Raw genomic sequence first — 22,040 nt, 5'->3', positions numbered from 1 at the left:
AACGGCTGTTGTGTCGTCTAAAAATGAATCATTGTGATGCAAAATTAATATGGAAACAGTTTCTAATACAGTTACATCATAAAAAAAACAGAAAAATATAATAAGGTTCTAATACTGTAAATTGATCGAAGCATTAAATTTAAAGGACAAAAAATGGTCTGGTTTAACTTATTATGATGTTTGTAAAATAAGTGTAAAAAATGCAAGGTATGTTTTGCTAAAAGTAACTAGCACTGATAATTTATCAAAACGTACATGTTTGTTTTTGAAATATACGCAAACATTTTTTAAACAAAAATTAATTAGCGGATGCATTTATATGCAACTTACGGCTGATATATAGCAGTATACTTTCCCTTTTCTTATTTCTAAACAGGGCTGCATGTTTGCTTTTAATTATTGAAATATATATTTATGCAATCAATCTTTGCTGTTCATTGTTGTTTACAGTCCACATGGAGAGCAGGGTAAATCTTTTTGTTTTTGTTGAGACTTAAACATTCCCAAACTTTCATTCATATATCTTTGTCCGTAAATCAAAATAAAATAGACACAAAAATTAATATGGAAACTTTTCAATGCGTGCTACCAAGACTAAACATGACTGCATTTCCATTAATTTGATATTGAATATCGGGCTATTTTTATGGTATTTTTGTTAGATTACTTAAATGTTGACTCGGGACTCCTTGTAAACAGTTTGATATAAACAGCTATTTCTTTTTCAATGTCCAAGTAAAAAAAACAACAACGTATATATAGATAATGACCTTGTAGTGATATCAAATTGACCTGAATTCAACAACTTACAATGATGGGCTTAGTAAGTGGGAAAAAAAAAGAGGAAGGGAGAGTGGGGGGTAGTTGCATTCCGAGCTGGTAAAATTCTCAGTAGGTCACTGAGCCCAATTGTTGAACTCCTGTGTTAACCCAAACTAATGAATCAATTGAGAATAGAGTTAAACCTAATGCAATTTTTGTTTCAGGATAAAAAAAAATATATAAAGTGACGCTGAAAAAAAAAATCGTGACACAAAATTTTCCAGTCAGTCTGAGTATGTTAAACCCGCATACACACACACACACACACAACACACACACAACACACACACAACACACACACACACACACACACAACACACACACACACCACACATGATAGTGACAGAAGTGGACTAATAACAAACAAAAAAAATACCCAGAAAACTGTAAACGACTCTCAAAATGAGATCTTATGAATACGTGAATATTGTCCTCTTGTTTGTAGTCGTGGATCTTCCTTTATCAGCTGAAAAGCTCATAAACAAGAGTATAAAAATGTTATCACCAAGAGTTATGTTAATAGTTATTTTTGACCCTGTGATTATCATCAACTTGAGACATCTTTTAAGAAACAACATTATCATCATTAAAATAATACAAAGCGTTTTTATGAAAGACAAACGAGGATCTGTCTGTTTGTTTGTCTGTATGTCTGCGTCAGGGATAGCTACAGATATGAACTATGGGATTAGTTTTGTGTATTAGTATAGTCAGTCAAATTAATCGCTAACTTTGTTTCTAAAAGTATTCTTAATGTTTCAACTATAAACATAAATAAATATAGACTGGCCGATAAAAAAGATTTTTATGACATGAAAATTTGTGACTTGCAATTTTGTGTAGTTTTGTTTAATCTCTAAGACTGAAGATCATGCAACTTTTCAGAATTCGGAAATCCGACAACAATAGATGTACATGTTTTCAAGTTACATGAAGTTATTTCCTTTTTCCAGTCTATATTTATATATCTCTAAGGTTTCAACATTTGATTTATAGTAATTAGTTGTAAAGACTTTCTCATTTTTGAATACGCATCACGGATTAGCTTTACAGCTTCACGCTGTAGTTTGATCGTTTATCGTATAATGCAGAGGAGCTAATAGTTCAGAACAAAGTTTCCGACCGCATATTGAAATAAATATTTCTACAACTGCCACTTTAAAAAAAAAAAAGCTTCTTTGGTCTCTTACTTATTTAGAGCCCCCCGAGCCGTTCAGTTCAAAGCAAAGTGAGCCCACTCAGATATCTGCCCATGCAACTTCCACAGCCGCTCCCCAGCTAATAAAAGTAAATAAGCCCTTTTCAGACCCTGTGATCTAAAGGTCATAAGTTTCTATGGCTGACGATTAAAGAGGGTGTCAAGTGGCCAGCACAACGACCAACCGCCTTCACTTTCCCCAACTTTTGTCAGGTACCCATTAGAGTTGGGGGCGGACTCAGTAGCGCCTTTAAAATCCCGAGAATAAGAATCCCAGTCTTTACCAAACTTCGAACCCGGGACCAACGCGTCCTCTTTTCAGCAGTGCTTACGGATTTCAGGTTTTCTAAGAAGTCATGCTCCACAAGAAGGAGAGGGTTAATGTTTTCATATTTTCGCCCCCCCCCCCCCCATCGCTGTTGAGTCCCACTCTGCCCTCATCTAATTTGAAAAAAAATAATGTTGAAATTATGATGCAACAAAGAAAACGAAATATAAACTGTAAATGTTGAAATACTAGAAAGAGAAGACTCTCTGTTGTATAGCATTGATTTATGATTGTGTGGCCTGAGGGTTTTTAAAGCTAACTAGCTAAATATTGTGTCGTGCCTAAAACTAAGCGTGGGAATAAGTTTTTAAATAAATGATACATTCTCTGTCCTCGCTGTTCCGTCAAATCTATGAGCTAGTTTGTGGGAATAGCCTCATTGACATGCACCCCCCAAATGTCGTCAGACATGGAAACGCCTTTTTGTGTGCGTTTGAATACGACTTCACACATTAAAACGCCTTTATAGTTGAATGCTTCTTTACACTTGAATACTCCTTTACACTTAAATACTCCTTTACACTTAAATACTCCTTTACACTTGAATACTCCTTTACATTTGAATACTCCTTTACATCTGGAAACGCCTTTACACATAAAAACGCTTTCATTATGAAAACTCCTGCAAAGAATCTGTATCATTAAGAACGACAAACCATCCTATTTTAGCTGTGGGTGTCTAATCGTACCTTTTGACCCCCAGGGTTGAATACTCCTTTACACTTGAATACTCCTTTACATCTGGAAACGCCTTTACGCCTAAAAACGCCTTCATTATGAAAACTCCTGCAAAGAATCTGTATCATTAAGACCGACTACCCATCCTATTTCAGCTGTGGGTGTCTAATCATACCTTTTGGTCCCCAGGCCTCCCTTTCAGTAACACATGTGTAATTAGCTTCGTACGACCTGCATTGAACTACGTGGCTCATTATTTGTTGAGCGTCTAATGAACGTCGAGAAATTGAAACCCAGTGACGTCATGGGATCTCAGGTCAACAGACGACCTATTTCTTGCCTAGTGACACATTTAGAAGTATGCATCTCTACTGGCCTTGTCTCTTGACAGCATTGTAGATTTAAAAAAAAAAAACATGTACAAATTTGGAGATTCCATCCCCCCAAAAAAATGCATTTAAAGAAACTTAACTTAAAGTTATAAAAATGTTTTGTCAAGCCTATGGATTTACACGCTTATATCAACTCACTTTGTCTACCTGGTAAATATTTTTAACACGTATTTTCTCCCACACCCATTCTAATATCAAATTTTATATATATATATATATATATATTTGTATAGACATTTGAACCCTCCAAAATCATAGATAATAAAGAAAAAAAGAAAAAGAATGATTCAAAACTAAGGGAATTTCTTATCATGCCCCACTCGCCACCCCTAGGGGCCGCCTCTGGTTTAAGTCAAGGATAGACCTCCAAATGTGCCTACTGACAATAAATATACACATATGTACTTTACGAATAGTTTGTTATTATTATATTTTTTTTTTTACAATCAAGGCAAACACAATGTGAGTGTAATCTTATTACTGTTCCCAACCAGTTGTTAACGTAATTTTTTTTTTACATTTTTCTTTATAGCAAACAATAATTTTGTTAATCACTGTATAAGTCTACGCCCAGTGCATATGGAAAGCATGTTGACAACAAAGGTCTTATGAGACACTAGACCGCCCCCACTTCAAGATTACCTGGGAGGTTACCCCCTCCCCCCACCACCCTTTCATACGGTTACCGTGACCTGGACGGGTATACGAAGACCACAGAGTATATCTTTCAGAGAGGTGCTCTTTGGTTTGAACTGAAGGCGATATTCCGTCTTGTGTTTCAGTTCCAAATGTTAGCATCGCGTCTTTTAAAAACCTGTTTGGACTTTATGTATAACTATCAATGTTATACTAATAAGTCTTAATCTTTTTCTAGTAAATACGATTTTTTTTATATAAAAAGAAAATCGATAATAATAAAATTATTATTTAAAAAAAAGAAACCTGATATAAATAAAATAAATAGATAAATGTCAAAATTCGTATTGGATATTATTATTATTATCATTTTTTAAAAAGAAAAGTATATGTGATTCAATTCTTTCTTTTTCTTAATTACTCCTCAAGAAGAATCGTAAGTATAAAATTGGCTTTTTAAATTGTCTTTTCAAATGTCGTCTGTTATAAAACATTTTTATAACAGCATTCTTTTAACAGGATTGGCTCTGGGTCTTAAGTTAAAATCAGTAATAACATTTTTTTTCCGTAATAGGTTAAAGCATCCAGGCTTATATATCAAAATATTGCCAGATTTATGTTTTATCTTATGACCAACTCACTTCGCTGGCCACATTGGACAAAAAGCAGACATTACCTAGGGGTAGTCCAGTCGGGGAAAGCGGCTCTCCTTCGCGTACACAATTATTGCATACGTGATCGTAAATGAATCAAGATCAAGATCTATTCATAATCATTCAAAATTTTTTAAAAAGTTACGATTAATCAATTAATCGTTCGATAAAGAGCTTGGCGCAATAGACGTAGTAAGACTTACATGTCAGTCATTGCAATGAAAATCTCTTCGCTCCTTACACTTTAAATTCTAGTTCGTTTTCTAATAAAAACTTGCTACTTGTTGTTTATTTCATAAATCATTCTAACTGTAAAATTTGTGTGCTTTTCACAAAGCTTACATTGCCTTATATCAACTCACTCTGTCTGTTTGTCTGTCTGTCTGGTCAAAAGTTTGTACACCTTATTTCCCCTACACCCAATCTCGGACAAGCTGAAATTGTATACAATTTTACCTGACAATACTACTAGTTAATACACTATTGGTAATTAATTATTGTGTTCGGTATCTCGAACAAGGGAAAGAAATAGTACTTGACTGCAATATTGTATAAGCTGAATACGTCTCCTTTATAGGTCGTCGTCTGAGTATTAGTGAACATAAACATGAAACAGAAACAATAGATAGTTATACAATCTTTCTTGTTCATACGCTCTTTGCTAGCAGAGTGGTTACCGTGTTGGCTTGAGAGGCCTGAGAAGGCTTTAGCTCACCAGTTCGTATTCAGGTCGTTCATATTTTATTTATAAATACATTTAAAAAGCGATCATTCAGATACCCCGTTCTTTCTCCCCCACCCCTTACCAACTGGTCCAGACAAGTTATAGGATCATAGCGTATTGAGAAAGCTAAAAGCATGAAATAGCCCTAAGCAAAAACAATTGGCAAAATTTTTTCAAAACGCACAGATTTATTGTTTTTAGTCTAGATTTCACTGGTCTTCAACGGGGGCGCTATCGCTATCGCTGGCGGCACAATGGGGGGGGGGGGTAAGGGGGCGCTGAGCACAATGGGGAGGGGTAAGGGGGCGCTGAGCACAATGGGGAGGGGTAAGGGGGCGCTGAGCACAATGGGGAGGGGTAAGGGGGCGCTGAGCATAAAGGGGGAAAGAAGAAACTAAAGGTGCACTGAATTAAAACAAATAAAAAAGAAATCTTCAAAATTAAAGCTGGCAAAATACATTTAGACAAGTTATAGGTCACTTGCTTCTAATTTAAGAACAGAAACAACGTTAGAAATTGAGTTCGAGAATCCCATTTTCTATTTTTAAATTCTTACTCTTTTGCTGTAATTATAAAACTGTAGGGTATCTAGTGTCCTTGGATCTTGCGCGCATGAACTTTTATGATTTGATAAACAAAGTAGGTAATACGCATTTTCAGATGAGATTATGAAACCAAGTCGGCTTCAGGAACATATAGCAATATCCAAAAATTTAAGAATATTCATAAACAATTATAAAAATCTACTATTAAAACAATATTAAAAACAAAAAAAGACGAAAAAGGATGTGCATGTGTTCTAGTGGCCTCTTAGAAAAATGCATAGCTTTTTTTTTAAGTCTTATGATATTTAAAAAAAAAAAAAAAAAAAAAAACATATGTTAGTGATGAAATATTATTTCAAAATTGTCTAGTTATGTAACTTATGACAGCATGTAGGGAACCATCAATGGTTGGACAATGGCTTCATAAGTAATATAGAATAAAGAACAAATCTATTCACTATTCACTTTGTCGGTCTCAATACACAAGAAAAGTTTCATTTCTATTTGAATCTAATCATAAAAGGTTTAAATAAAATGCAAACCCATGCCGAAAATGCCCAAAAATAATCTCATCTTTCAACAGTTTTGTGAAACAAATAATGAAAAAAATGTTAGACTCTTGTTATAAACTGAATTTCGCTGGATTTCGAAAGTGGGTTGTTATTGCTCTTTTGTTAAGATCTTAAATAAATTTTTTTTTTGAGAAACAGGAAGATTCAACGGTCGGCGGTGACTTTAAAGCAGGCTAAGAAAATGGTTTTACACGGTAGGCATCTTACGCAAATGACTGAACCAACCTCCAACTGGTAGGAAAGAAATGTACAGTCATTGAATATATCAGCTTTTCTTTTCTCGAGATATTAAGTCTATTTTAAGCAGTTTTATAATCTCACATAACTTGTTTGTTGACAAATGAATTACTGCCTAAGGACATCGATATCTATGCAATTCACATAACAATGCTCTATGAAGAAATGACGATACGCTTCTAGGATGTAAATAAATATAAAACATAAATATAAATGACAATATTAAACATCTGTTACTGATGTTCAAATTGAGTTACAGGAAAAAATAGATTTACACAATTATGTCTTCACTAAAAAGAATGTTAAAATAGGAGACACAACAGATATATGGCTGCAATTGAATGTTTCAGTAAAATTCCAAAACTTTGGTTGAAAATGTAATTATGTTTTAGCTTTTCCTTCTACATACATGGTAAACCTAGATTTAGTGCGTAACAAACTTAAAGAATAAGCAAAGAAATAGACTGGATGTAGCCACTACAAGAGACCTTCACATTGCTTTGGCTAGATTAAAGCTTGAAGTTTCTAATATCGTCAGACTGCAGGGGGCACAATGGTTCCCATAAGCTTAATTTCATTTGTAGCGAATTAAGCAATACTAATGTTTATACTAAAAATAAAACTAAATTTACAATTAAACCTGAAAACAGTTGGCCCTAATATTCAACAATTTAAAAGGGGACTATTCTTAGGATTTGAAAGAAAGTCATGACAATGAGATTAATTTTTGTGTGTAATCACTCCTAATTATTTGACATAATTTGTGTATAATGATAATATTGGCAGTGCCTTTGATTCCGAAGATTAAGGATGAGTTAAGTGTTTCACATAACTACGTAAACCCAGTTGAGACCTGCATATATTACCGAAGTTTGTGCAGACAAATCCGTTGTCTGCTGGCGGTCTATTTAAGTTTTCTTTCTGTCTTTTGCGCCTGTCTTCAATAATGGCTTTTCTTTGAGTTTCAAATATTTGTCCAGAGGCTTTTGTGAGAGCTCTCCAACTATTTCTCTCAGAGGCCATCTGCTGCCAAAGAATGCTGCCAGATACTTTCCTCTATGCCATTGAGGACAAAATGGCGCCTGAGTGGATCTTTATAGCGCTTACGGGAGGCACCTCAGTAACTCCGTTCAAAGAAGATTGCCTTTGGCATGTGGTCGTCTGCCATGCGGAATAAGTGTTATTGACAGCATAAAAATAATAAATAAATGACATTTTGTTCAAATTTGCCTTCTCACTCTTCTTTATAAATGTTTTTCTTAGAGGAAAGGGCTGGCGATTTTTTTAAAGAAAAAATACGAAAAGGGGGCTGTGGTGACACGGTTGCTGTGTGGTCAACCGTGACACACGGTCAAGTGTTGAGTATCGAGAGTTAGGGGACTTGGGGGAAAGTGACTAGTGTGTAAACACGAGAGAGAGAAAGGTCAGCGAGTGAAGCAGGAGATCTGTACATAACGTTGCTGTGTATATATATGTATTTGTTAAAATGTTCCACAATTAAAAAGACACTTTAAACGTAAAAGGACTTGTTTCTTCACAACTGGCGACCCCGACGAGACACGACGAGGCACAAGTAAGTGGAAATGTCGATGTACAAAATATTTAGAGATGCGGGCAAGGAAAATGGCCTGCAAGGCGAAGAACTGGAAAAGTTCATTACACTAAAAATAATACAGGAGGAAGAAAGGGAAGAAAGGAGATTTAATAGGGAAGAAGCCAAAAAGAAAGAAGAAGATAGTAGAAGGAAGGAACTCTTACAACTAGAAGAATCCAAAAAGAAAGAAGAAGATAGTAGAAGGAAGGAAATTTTACAACTAGAACTAAAACTTAAAGAAAAAAAAGACAAAGAACAGCAAAATGAAAAGGAGGAACACTTTGACAAATACAAACAATTAGACAGAATGTCTCCATTTGACGAGAGCCAGAATGAGTGCATTGACTCATATCTACTGAGATTTGAGGATATAGCAACATCATGCAACCTCCCACAGACAGAATGGGCAAGAAGCCTCATGGGGCGCTTAAAAGGTAGAGCCATCAACATCTGTCTTCAAATGAGAGATGAAGAAAGAAAAGAGTACGTGGCCGTGAAGGAGGCGTTGCTGAGACAGTTTGGCTCCACAAGTTACGAATACAGAAGGAGATTGAAAGAGTCGACACCTCTGGCGAACGACGATCCTCAAATATTCGTCACCAACATGTCGATATACTTCGATCGATGGGTAGACCTGTCAAAAGTGGATCACAAATATGAAACCCTCAGAGAACACATCATAATGGACGCTGTGATGGAAGCTTACAATAATAATGTGAAAACATACGTCACGGAGCGAGAGCCAAAGACCATCAGCAGCCTGATAGCACAACTAAGGCAGTATAAGGCTGCACACCCAAGGGAAGTGTTAGCTAGAGAGAACCCAACTGCGGCATCAGCTTGTATGGTGAACAACGCTGCAATAATGCGGACTCCAAGCCCTCTATATAGAAGAGAGAACGCTGACAAGAGCCCACCATATACAGGAAGAAGAGAGAAAGATATCGACATAAGCCCAAAATATAGACCTCGAAGAGAGAAAGATGAAGAAATGAGTCCAACATATAGAGATCGAAGAGAGAACGCAGATAGGAGCCCAACATATACATATAAGAAAGACACAGCTAAGAGCCCAACATATACATATAGAAGAGGGAAAGATGAAGATAAGAGCCCAACATATACCTACAAGGAACGAGAATACCGACGTAACCAGCAAAAGGTTCGTTTCCAATGTCAAATTTGCGGTAGAACAAACCACATTACAGACACTTGCTTCTACAACCGACGCAATAGAGTTTGGAACAACAGACCCAGAGATAGAGCATTTGCTGCCAAACACACTAATAAACTGCAGGTATACCCAGGCTTTGTGGGAGAACAAATGACCAACGTACTGTACGATACAGGTGCAACTGCAATCTTAGTCGCAAAAGAATACGTCAACCCACAAGAGTACACCGGAAGAAGACAAGACTGTGTTGGTTACACGGGTCAAGTAACTACACATCTGGTAGCACGTATCAACATACACACACCGTTCATCAGTGGTTGGCATGAGGCTTTAGTACTAGACAATAAGCCTGACAACATTGGTCTTATCATTGGCTGTATCAAAGGCTCTAAACCTTGCACAGTAGAAGAATTGAACAAGTGGAAAGAAAAATACACACAGAAATGTTCCATGGTTACTACAAGAGCTCAGAAGAAAGCAGAAGAAGTGCTAAATACAAACGATAACATACAAGTCCCTTATAACAATGAAAATGAAAATACAGAAACAGAAAATAGCGATATGAGAAGCCATAATCAAGTGAACAACCCGAATGAAATCTCCACAGAAAGTCAAGACCCACTACACATTAAAACAGAAAAATTTGTCAGTGAACAGAAAAATGACCCAGATCTAATAAAACTCATAGAAAGTGAAGCTCCACCAAGACGAGGGTTAATAAAGATAGGCGAAGATGGTGCCTATGTGAGAGAAATTCATCTGAAAGCAGGCAAGACACAACAATTGCTAGTTCCAAAGAAGTATAGAGAAACAATTTTAAAGCTTGCACATGACACCCCGTTTGCCGGACATATGGGAGTAAAGAGAACATTGAATAGAATCTTGAATGAATTTTTTTGGCCTAGAATTACGCAAGAAGTCAAGGCCTACATAAAATCTTGCCATATTTGCCAAATACATGGAGCAAAGGGAACATATATGCAAGCTCCAATACAAACAACAGACTTAAGTGAAATGCCATTTGAAAAGATAGCCGTAGATATTATTGGACCAATGCCAGTAATATCCGGAAGAGGCCATCGCTACATATTGACTGTTGTAGACATGTGCACACGGTTTCCAGAAGCAATACCATTGAAAAGAATTTCTTCCGAAGATGTCGGAGACGCACTTACAGCAATATTTGCAAGAACAGGTTACCCTCGCATAATACTGAGTGATCAAGGCACCCAGTTTAAATCAAATGAATTCGCACAGTTTTGCAAAACTCTGAATATTAAACAACAATTTGCTGCCCGTTTTCACCCCCAAACAAATGGGATGTGCGAACGCCTGAATTCAACGCTGAAAACAATGCTGAACAAAGTAGCACAGGACAACCCAACAGACTGGGACAAGCTGATCAACCCCATACTGTTCGCCTACAGAGAAGTAACACACACAACAACGGGCTTCTCACCATTCGAGATGCTCTATGGCTCACCTGTTAGGGGACCCATGTCACTATACAGAGACTTTCTAGTAAATAGGAACATAGAACATGACGTACACACAGGATACGATCTTGTCATCAAGACAAGACAAAATATAATCAAAGCATGCGAAACTGTCCAAAAGCAAACAAACAGAGAGAAACCAGAACTATTGAGAAAGTTAAATCAGGGGCGAAAGTTGAGAACACTACAAGTTGGTGATAATGTCATGGTTCTGCTGCCTGACAGAAATAACCAGCTATTTATAAAATGGCAGGGCCCATTCCAAGCCACAAAGGTGATTTCGAAGGTCGACTACAGCATAAACATCAGAGGCCGAGACAAAGTATTTCACATCAATATGCTGAAGCTGTACATGCCCAGACCATTTACTCTTTCAACAAACGCTAATCAAGACACGCAAGACAGTTGTAGAGTAATGGTGATGGAACCAATAGAGGAAGCAGATAATGTCTAGGGACGCTCGACTTAGGTTAATTCATTAATCAGATGATGAGAAAATTAACAAATAACTTGTATGATAACTTTAAAATTTGTCTTGTCAAAATTGAATGAACATTACACTTCTGAATTTTTTTTTATTTCATTCAGAGATGTGAAAGTTGTACTACAATTTAGTTTTTAAGTTTGTTGCATTGATTGTAGTCATAGATGTCCATGTAGGAACTGATATGAAAGAAACACAAAGTAAACAATTCCCTTAATTTGGAAGATATTTTGATGTAACATAAAGTATGAACTAATTGTGCATTTTTCAACTGACAATGTTGGCATTCAAAAGATTATTGTTACAGAGAAAAAACTAAATGCGTGTATTTTTTTTTTTATATAAGATTGTATAATATAACAGGAAAGCTTTCTGCGATAGTTCAATTGGAAATGTCCCTTGCAATAACATATTATTGAAAATTTATTTGTCGTCATAGGCATTATCAGTTCTCTCATAATTGAAGATGCCATTGTATTACATGTCATTGTTTTTTTTTTCTTGTCGATGCTAAACATTATTAATGTACACCCAAACTATTCGGTTCATGAAATTTTGATACGATCAAAATTTTTTCTCTGCCCTGGGAGGACTGTGGTGACACGGTTGCTGTGTGGTCAACCGTGACACACGGTCAAGTGTTGAGTATCGAGAGTTAGGGGACTTGGGGGAAAGTGACTAGTGTGTAAACACGAGAGAGAGAAAGGTCAGCGAGTGAAGCAGGAGATCTGTACATAACGTTGCTGTGTATATATATGTATTTGTTAAAATGTTCCACAATTAAAAAGACACTTTAAACGTAAAAGGACTTGTTTCTTCACAGGGGCGTTACGTTAAAAAGGGTTGAAGACCACTAGGTCTTGATTTTTTTTTAACATAAAAGATCTGCTCACAATAAAACGTACAAACAAGAGGGATAAAAATGAAATCTAAATATAATCCTATCGTCTGCCAGAATTACAATAACAAGAAGGGTCTAAAATTACTTTTCATCTCCTAAAAAGCCACCCAATATAACTCCATGCAGGGTATTTGTGAAATACTGACTTTAAAATTTTTATTAATATTAAAACTCATTGCATTGAATAACAAATACATTATGTTTAATTAAACTTCTTTTGATGTGTTTAGGGCTTCGTATTGGGGCCTTAGAGATGAACAAAACTCCATTCGAAAACGTAATTACAAGAAAAACAAACTATCAGGCACAATACTTTGAGACACAGTGCTAAGACACACAGTGCTAAGAGACACAGTGTTCCGACACACAGTGCTAAGAGACACAGTGATTCGACACACAGTGCTAAGAGACACAGTGCTACGACACACAGTGCTAAGAGACACAGTGTTACGACACACAGTGCTAAGAGACACAGTGCTACGACACACAGTGCTTAGAGACACAGTGCTACGACACACAGTGCTAGGGGACGCGGTGCAACAAGGCACAGTGCTAGGGGGCACAGTGCTACAAGAGACAGTTCCACGAGAAACAGTGCTACAAGACATTGTGCTAACAGAAACGGACGATGAGACTGTTTCAGAGCACGATGCTTCGCTGCTTGTTGGTCACGTGTCTTCAGATAATGTTGATTTGCGAAGCTACACAATTTCAAGGTAGGAATTGTCTAAAGGTTGAATAGTCCAACAAGAAAAACTCTGTATCAGCTTTATATTTCTTTGTTAGTATTGCTAGAAGAGTAAGAAAAACAATAAAATAAAACTTATTTTATTTACACATTTTTTAAAGAACTGCAGCCAAGAAAATAGAAAGCATTTTTTTTTCTTTTAGAGTTAGAGCTAACCCAATCAACACCGGGATTTTTGGCTAGTATAGAATACAATTTTAAAAAGTTTGTACAGATATATGGGCTGCTAGTGGACTATATCCAAACCAGCTTAGTCAATTAATGTTGGTTGCTAGTGACCTATATCCAAACCAGCTTAGACACTTAATGTTGGCTGTTAGTGGACTATATCCAAACCTGCTTAGTCATTTAATGTTGGCTGCTAGTGGACTATATCCAAACCAGTTAACTAAAACTTGGCTGCTAGTGGACTATAAACAAATGTGTCTATTCCCCGAGCAAGTACTTTGGTCTTCAGTACGTTTTGCTAGCATAATTATTACATAGTACTTACTTCAGTTGGACTCATGACGCATTGCAGTATAAAGTCATGAGTCAAACAAAGTAAAGTTATCAGTCACATAAGGTGCTAGTCACACCACGAACTAGTCACACAAGTGATTTAACAGACAACGAACTAGTCAGACAACGAACTAGTCAGACAAATAACTAAACAGACAACAAACTAAACATACAACGAATTCATCAAAGGAACGGACAACGAACTAGTCACTAAACGAACTAGTCACACAACAAACTAGTCACACAACGAACTAGTCACTAAACGAACTAGTCACTAAACGAACTAGTCACACAACAAACTAGTCACACAACGAACTAGTCACACAACGAACTAGTCACTAAACGAACTAGTCACTAAACGAACTAGTCACACAACGAACTAGTCACACAACGAACTAGTCACACAACGAACTAGTCACACAACGAACTAGTCACACAACGAACTAGTCACACAACGAACTAATGAGACAACGAACTAGTCACTAAACGAACTAGTCACACAACGAACTAGTCACTAAACGAACTAGTCACACAACGAACTAGTCACACAACGAACTAATGAGACAACGAACTAGTCACTAAACGAACTAGTCACACAACGAACTAGTCACTAAACGAACTAGTCACACAACGAACTAGTCACACAACGAACTAATGAGACAACGAACTAGTCACTAAACGAACTAGTCACACAACGAACTAGTCACTAAACGAACTAGTCACACAACGAACTAGTCACACAACGAACTAATGAGACAACGAACTAGTCACTAAACGAACTAGTCACACAACGAACTAGTCACACAACGAACTAATGAGACAACGAACTAGTTACATATGAAGCTAATGTAACCTTTAAATCCTTGTTTCAATTTTTTCTTCGATATGGTAAGATTACATTTCTGTCCTCATGTCTCTCCTCTTATCTCCCTTTGCCTAGATTGCCCGGATGGCTGGTTTGAATTCTCAGACTTCTGCTACAGCTTCGTCTTTCATCCACGCAGAACGCAGCAGGAAGCGGCTATCGCTTGTGACCAGGGCATGTCGTCGCTTCTTAGAGTCAGCTCCGCAGACGAGCACACGTTTATTCAGAACTGGTTGACAACGCATGATACCTCAAGGCTAGTTCTGCTCATATGTATCCAATCAAACATTGGTTTATGATAATTTCCACCACGGTCAGCCCTAAGGATTGCGGGGGCCCTATGCGAAACGGATTGCGCGGGGCCTAGTCTGGGTAGGGATAGGTCTAAGCATAATATCAAAATTAAGAATTTGTATTAGAAAAGACAATCCTCTTTGCAATGAATTTTTATTAAATGAAAGCTGAAAAGGCATTTTTTTCATCGCACGTAGGATTAGCACCCCAAAATGATAGTTTTGTCTATGTTTCAGAATATTTTTATGAGTTTTTAAGAGATTTTAATACTTTAAGTTTATTTCCGGGACTTTTTGACATATTTGCAATTATTTGAGATTTCCATGAGGCCCTGGAAAATCAGGAGGCCACGGAAACCCTGTTATTATATAAAAGTTATAATGGTTTAATTTAATTACTTACACCTAACATTATCGCAAGGCATATGAAAGTGCGGGGGTCCATTCACGAATGAAGTTGAAACTTGTCCGGCCTTGCTTTCCACTATCATTTTGAATGGTTTAATATTTGTATATAGCGTTGCACATTTAGATAATTATAAGCTAAGCTCTCAAGGCAATGCAATTCGTATAAATGTAACTTGATCTCTTTGGTTAAAGTGACCCGAAAATCAGGACGTGCTCTATATGTAGCCATTTTACAAAGCTTATATCAACTCACTCTGTCTGTCTGTCTGTCTGGCAAAGTGTCTGGTCAAAATTTGTACACGTTATTTCTCCTACACCCTTTCTCGAATAATCAAGCTGAAACTATGCTCAATTACTCATTGGCATAGACAAGACATTAATCAATAAAAAAAAGTTAACTAATTAGTCATTTAATTACTGGTAATTAATTATTTTGTTTGATACCGATAAGAGAAATTAGTTCTTCAGTATTCAAAGTTGAAACTTTGATCAATAATTCATTGGCATAGACAAGACATTAATCAATAAAAAAAAATTAACTAGTTAGTCATTTAATTTCTGGTAATTAATTATTTTGTTTGATACCAATAAGAGAAATTAATACTTCTGTATTCACGGAAAATTCAAATATTTAGGGATTTGTGCCATTAGATAATTAAACGTGTTATTTCTCATTTACGAATGAAGTTGAAACTTTAAATAATTTTTTTTTACCTAAAAAAAAACATAATTCATTAAAAAAAAATTATCCCTTTAGTCCATCAATTATTAGTTATTAATTATTTTGTTTTAGGCGCGGTGGCTGAAAGGTAAAGCTCTTGTTTCCAAACAGGGGTACCCGGTTCAAATCCTGGTGAAGACTGGGATTTTTTATTTCGGGATCTTTGGGCGCCTCTAAGTCTAATGGGTACCTGACATTAGTTGGGGAAAAGTAATGGCGATTGGTCGTTGTGCTGGCCACATGACATCCTCGTTAACCGTGGGCCACAGAACCAGATGACCGTTATATCATCTGCCCCGTAGATCGGAAGGTCTGAAAGGGGAACTTTACTTTTTTTTAAATTATTTTGTATGATATCTAATAAGGAAAATAACATCTACATTATTGAGAGATAAAGTTGTAAGTGTGGAGTTTTTCCCTTAGATACGTTTTTTCCCCCAAAAACACTATATTTATATATATAAATATAATGATTATTACAATTTGGCGTATTAGATTGCAAACTCATGATGAATGTAAACTAGATGGTTAGAAGCTAGAAGGGTGGACACTTATTTTGAAAACAATTTGAACGATTTTTCGAGAAATTCGATAGATATTTGTATCTTTGGGAATGAAATGCAACAAACATGTAAAATGTAAAAAAAAAAAACAACTTTTTTTTTAAATAAAATAAAGTTTGAGCTTATATTAAGTGTAAATGTACCAATTATTTTGACTCAGTCGTGAAATTAATTTGTAACTGATCTAGAACAGCAATAACAAAATATGTATAATTGGAAATATTTTCAAATCTTCATCAACTCTGGTATAAAGTTTGTACACGTTAATTCATCTGATACCATCTTATCAGTTAAGTACTATTTCTTTTCCTCGTTCGAGATGCAAAATAATAAATTATCAATAGTTTTTTTTTTATTCTTGTTTTTGTCTGGTAAAATAAATAATTACGTGGAATATCAAATTGATCCGAGAATTGGAAGGGGGAGAAATAACGTGTACTAAATTTGAATCAAAAAGCTTTTTAATGGATGATTTGATTTTTTAAATATTTTTTAGATGTTACATTTTGGTCATATATAACTAAAAAAAACTTTTATAGGTCAGGCTGGCTGACCAGTGGCTACAGTGACAGCTCGGGAACTTTGATCTGGGATTCAGATGGAACAATTATTAGCAAAGATTTTTTCCTTTCGAGCGAGTCACGAATCAGTGAAGCAGCGGATCAAATCATGGATAGCAAAGTTATCGTTTATAAGTACATAGGTTAGTGAGGATTTAAAATTAATAAAACACGCATGTTGATTTTATCGTATTTGTTCTTTATGCTGGTAATGCAAAGCTGACAAAAAATCTAAATTTTGAACATAAACTTTGCTGTACTCTGTTAACGTATATATTAACGGTGATTATTAAACAAAATGTATAAGCACTATCTGTCGTTCTGACGCCGACTTCGCACCCTGCCCTTCCTAAAGCTCTTCAAGTTTTTTAGAATGTTGCTGACATTTTTCCATTCTCTTTCAATACATCAGTCTTGGTCTCTTGAGACATCTGTCTTGATCTCTTGAGACATATGTCTTGATATCTTGAGGCATCTGTCTTGATCTTTTGGGACATCTGTTTTGATCTTTTGAGACCTCTGTCTTGATCTCTTGAAATATCTGTCTTGATCTTTTGAGACATCTGTCTTGATCTTTTGAGACCTCTGTCTTGATCTCTTGAAATATCTGTCTTGATCTTTTGAGACATCTGTTTTGATCTTTTGAGATATCTGTCTTGATCTCTTGAAATATCTGTCTTGATCTTTTGAGACATCTGTCTTGATCTTTTGAGACATCTGTCTTGATCTTTTGAGACTTCTGTCTTGATCTCTTGAGACATCTGTTTTGATCTCTTGAGACATCTGTATGTGTCTTGATCTCCTAAGAGATCTGTCTTGATCTTTTGAGACCTCTGTCTTGATCTTTTGAGACCTCTGTCTTGATCTCTTGAGACATCTGTTTTGATCTCTTGAGACATCTGTATTGATCTTTTGAGACTTCTGTCTTGATCTTTTGGTCTCTGGAAATATCTGGTTTTTCTTGTTGCCGCCCTTAAAGGATTATCTACATTCTCATCTTCTAATAAACCTGAGATTGAGATTTTAATGCTCCTCCCTTGACCTTCTTGATCTAAATACTTGTTCTCTAGTGACTCTTGAAGGATATTCTTGCTATAACAATATGACTTAGTGGGTGCCTTAGTCCTTTTGAATGATATAGCCTGCACATTTGATAAGACGCTTTGAACCTGTATGTCCATTATGGAGCAAAAGCACTTTTGATGGAAAAGAACATCTTTTGTTTCGGAAATAGATTTTATCATAACACTTTTTATTTCTTAAATAACTGGAATTTTAACTATTGTGATCTTGCAAACCAAATTCTAAAAAAAAAACAGCAAATAAGTTACTTTAACAAAATTATTTTACAATTTACAAAGAAAAAAAATCAAGACATTATATAATTAAAAGGTTTTTCATTATATGCCAAAGGATCTGAATTCACCTGGTCCTGGGGGAAGTTAACAGATGCAATGTCATACATTTGTCAGATGAACAGAGCTGACGCTTGGAAACTGGATCAACTCAAGAGAGACTTTTGTAAGAATTGGCTATTTAATGTTTGTTTGTTTGTAAAATGTTTGTTTGTAAAATGTTTTCCATATTTCGGATGTTCCTTCAGAGTTGAGGATAATTTCCTTCCTAGTCCAAACCTCCCGCATAACGTTGGGGGATGGGAGCGGGCAGGGTTTGAACCCGGGACCATCGATAAGTCCGAATGACAGTCCAGCGCGCAAACAGCACGACCAGGCAGCTATATATGATCTTTATGATATATGATATTTATGATATATATGATATTTATACTGCCATAGTCGGTCTTATTTCAGGAGACGAAACTCAGTATCGAAGCTCGATAGAAGAGTTTACAAACTGGTGCACCGACAACTTTCTAGAACTGAATGTAACAAAAACTAAAGAACTTGTAATAGATTTTAGAAAGAAAAAACAACTATACGTGAACTGCAAATAAACACTACATCTATAGAACAAGTAAAGGCATATAAATATCTAGGCGTTATCATCAACAACAAGCTTTCATGGGAAGACCACCTTGGAACTCTGACAAAGAAAACAGCCCAGCGACTCTTTTTTTTATACAAACTCAACAGTTTTAAATTAAACAAGAAGATCCTTGAGACATTTTACGGCGCGACTGTACAAAATCTGCTAACATACGGAATAAGTTGTTGGCAAGGCAACGCCTCATCTAAACTGTTGCAACGTCTAGAAAACATCATTAAAAAAGCATCAAAAAAAATTACACTCACAACATTACCACATTTAAAGGAACTTTTTGAACAAACGTGCCTAAGAAAAATCGAAAAAATCTTGGAAGACAACGGCCACCCGCTCCATCAGAACTACGCCAGGTCGTCGCGAAGTGGGCGACTGCTGTCAATCAAAACAAGAACGGAGCGGTACAAAAACTCTCGTTCGTACCTCACTCGGTCAGACTCTATCACCGCCACTCATTGATCAGGGAACATGAAATGCACCAAGATACCTGTTTGTAGTCGCTGAATGAACTCTTTATGTTGTCTGTTGTATTTATGTGTATTTTTCTATTGTGCTGTCTTTATATGAGAAACGAGTCCTTGTAATCACAACAAATTTCCGTAAGGATCAATAAAGCAGTCTTAGTCTTAGTCTTAGTCTTATGAAATATATAATATTTATGATACTATCAGTTAATTATATATTATTTAATTAACGTTAACAATAAAGAACTAAAAATAAATCCGACTATGTCTAGACTTTCTTACATCAAACAGCGTACGGCACTAATATTACGGATCCGAACCTGTGGGAGACTGGACCAAACATCACATACCTGTCTCCGGACACTGTGTTCTACAGAGTTGATGGTCAAACGACTAAGGTGATACTGGACTGTGTGGCCACGGGTAACCCAAGGCCAACGTTTAAGTGGTTCAAGAGAAGAGCCAACCAGTAAGATGTGAACAATGAAGGCATTTATGTTATATGATGTGTTGTTTATATATATATATATATGTATATACTTTTATTAATGTCTCTTAAACTTAGCTACAAAAAATGTATAGCTCGAAATATCCTGCCACCCCTACCCCCCCCCCCCCCAAGTGCCTTACTTTGGTATGAGCTTGTGCTTAGAAAGGTGAGAGAGAGAGAGAGAGAGAGAGAGGGAGGGAGGGAGGGAGACAGAGCGAGTAGAAGAGAGAGGGGAAGAAAGATATGGAAAGAGAAAGAGAAGGTGTGAGAGAGAGAGAGAGAGCGCAGGAGGGATGGAGGGGTGGAGGAGAGAGAGAAAGAAGGAGAGAGAGAGAGAATAAAAGCAAGATGTTAAGAGAAAGATAAGAAGAGAACCACTGAGAGACTGGCAGAGACAAAGAGAGAGAGAGAGGAAGAAAGAGAGAGAGAGAGGAAAAGCGAGAAGAAAAAGCTAAAAGAAGACTAGGTATGAATGTTTGGGGGTAGACATACCTGTGTTTGAAAGTACTCAATCAAAATATTAACCTGAATTAAAGGAAAAAATATTACGATTATACCAACACTTTACACCAAGCTTTAATGCTAAGGTGGTGGATGGACCTTGATAACTGTAACTACAATCATGGACCTTGATAACTGTAACTACAATCATGGACCTTGATAACTGTAACTACAATCATGGACCTTGATAACTGTAACTACAATCATGGACCTTGATAACTGTAACTACAATCATGGACCTTGATAACTGTAACTATAATCATTGCTTTAAAGTATTTTTTGTCTTTAAATATATTTTTGTTAGCTCATTCTTTGTGTTAACTTATAAGGTGATGGTTTGTTTTTAAAGTGAAATACCTTTATCATAACTCACTTACTGGGCATTGTAATTGAGCTGCTCACATCAATTTCGGTAAAACAGTTTAAGTATATTTTTTTTACACATTTAATATTCATAAATATATAAATATATTTCAATATTATTTTGATGTTTGTTATAGGAATGTCGAAGAGGAAGTGACGTCAGCAACCAATAGCCGCGTCACCATTACAAGCGGAAGACTTGTCATTATAAACGTGAGTATTCACCAGACGATACACTGTTCCATCGTCCTTATTCTTTTGGAATCAAGTACATTACCAGACAGAGCAACTGCGGACAAGTTTATTTGTTTTTTAAATCTTTTTTTATTTAGATGTAAAAGTCAATTTAGACGTTGGCTGGGCTGAATGTGCAGTAACCTCATTGTAACCTTTTGTAAACAATGGTACATAAGACGTTTGACAATCTTACGCCTGCTGTGATTTTCGCTGGAGGATACAAAATTCGGTAGGACGGCGAGTAACCAACCAACCATACGAAGTATTCAATATGAAATCAAAGTAGTTTTATTGGCTCCTGTATCCACTATTATGAATATAGTTCAACTTCTAAGACAGAAGTAACAAGCAATGTTGTTAAAATCTTATTCATTAATAGATAATGAATATGTCAGATATTCTAACAAAATGTCTAGTAATGTTTGTCATAAGTATTTCACTATGGTGTGCGCTTCTGAAGATCAAGAATAATTGTAAAATTACTGCTACTATAAAATATATAAACTAAATACTACAAGATATATTTTTATTTATATCCCTTCCTCTTGGGTTCTCTGAACACCGTCTCCCTCCCCCTCTCTCCCTCCCTTCCTCCCTCTCTCTCTCTCTCTCTATATATATATATATATATATATATACATGCGCCCATCAATTCCTGAATTTTCTGTAGATTAAAGTTTGCATGTTTAATTAGTTTACAAATAATTTTATGTTTCTGTTCCAAACAATTTTCAGCCGGACCCCTTTACAGACTCTAGCTGGTACTCGTGTGTTGTGTCGAACAAGCTGGGAACAGCAGTGTCACGTTACATAGAGCTCAGCTTTGGGTGTGAGTACAAAGCACTGATGATTTCGGATTCGTGATTCTTAGTGAACCATAGGGAAATGAAC

At 36.1% G+C, this 22,040-nt stretch overlaps 1 protein-coding gene across 2 annotated transcripts in view; it reads left to right on the top strand.

Moving 5' to 3' along the window:
• The first annotated feature begins 4,198 nt into the window (after nucleotides 1-4,198).
• The window catches only part of LOC106068606 (contactin-3-like), a 43,301-nt gene continuing 25,459 nt past the window's right edge, over nucleotides 4,199-22,040 (top strand). The window contains exons 1-8 of one of the 2 annotated variants that reach the window (XR_008773568.1): nucleotides 4,199-4,490; nucleotides 12,665-13,150; nucleotides 14,624-14,804; nucleotides 17,073-17,236; nucleotides 18,507-18,614; nucleotides 19,850-20,027; nucleotides 21,050-21,125; nucleotides 21,885-21,978. Coding sequence is in view for 1 of the 2 variants with exons in the window: in XM_056003645.1 (XP_055859620.1) it covers nucleotides 13,063-13,150; nucleotides 14,624-14,804; nucleotides 17,073-17,236; nucleotides 18,507-18,614; nucleotides 19,850-20,027; nucleotides 21,050-21,125; nucleotides 21,885-21,978 (889 nt within the window). In the remaining variant the exon portion in view is untranslated. The remainder of the gene's footprint in view (nucleotides 4,491-12,664; nucleotides 13,151-14,623; nucleotides 14,805-17,072; nucleotides 17,237-18,506; nucleotides 18,615-19,849; nucleotides 20,028-21,049; nucleotides 21,126-21,884; nucleotides 21,979-22,040) is intronic. The other variant, XM_056003645.1, reaches the window with a different exon arrangement.

The sequence above is a fragment of the Biomphalaria glabrata genome, chromosome 11 (genome assembly GCF_947242115.1).
Source record: "Biomphalaria glabrata chromosome 11, xgBioGlab47.1, whole genome shotgun sequence".
In the NCBI taxonomy this organism is placed as follows: Eukaryota; Metazoa; Mollusca; class Gastropoda; family Planorbidae; genus Biomphalaria; species Biomphalaria glabrata.
Note: the sequence above shows the minus strand (reverse complement) of the source record. Positions and strands in the feature narration are given on the sequence as shown.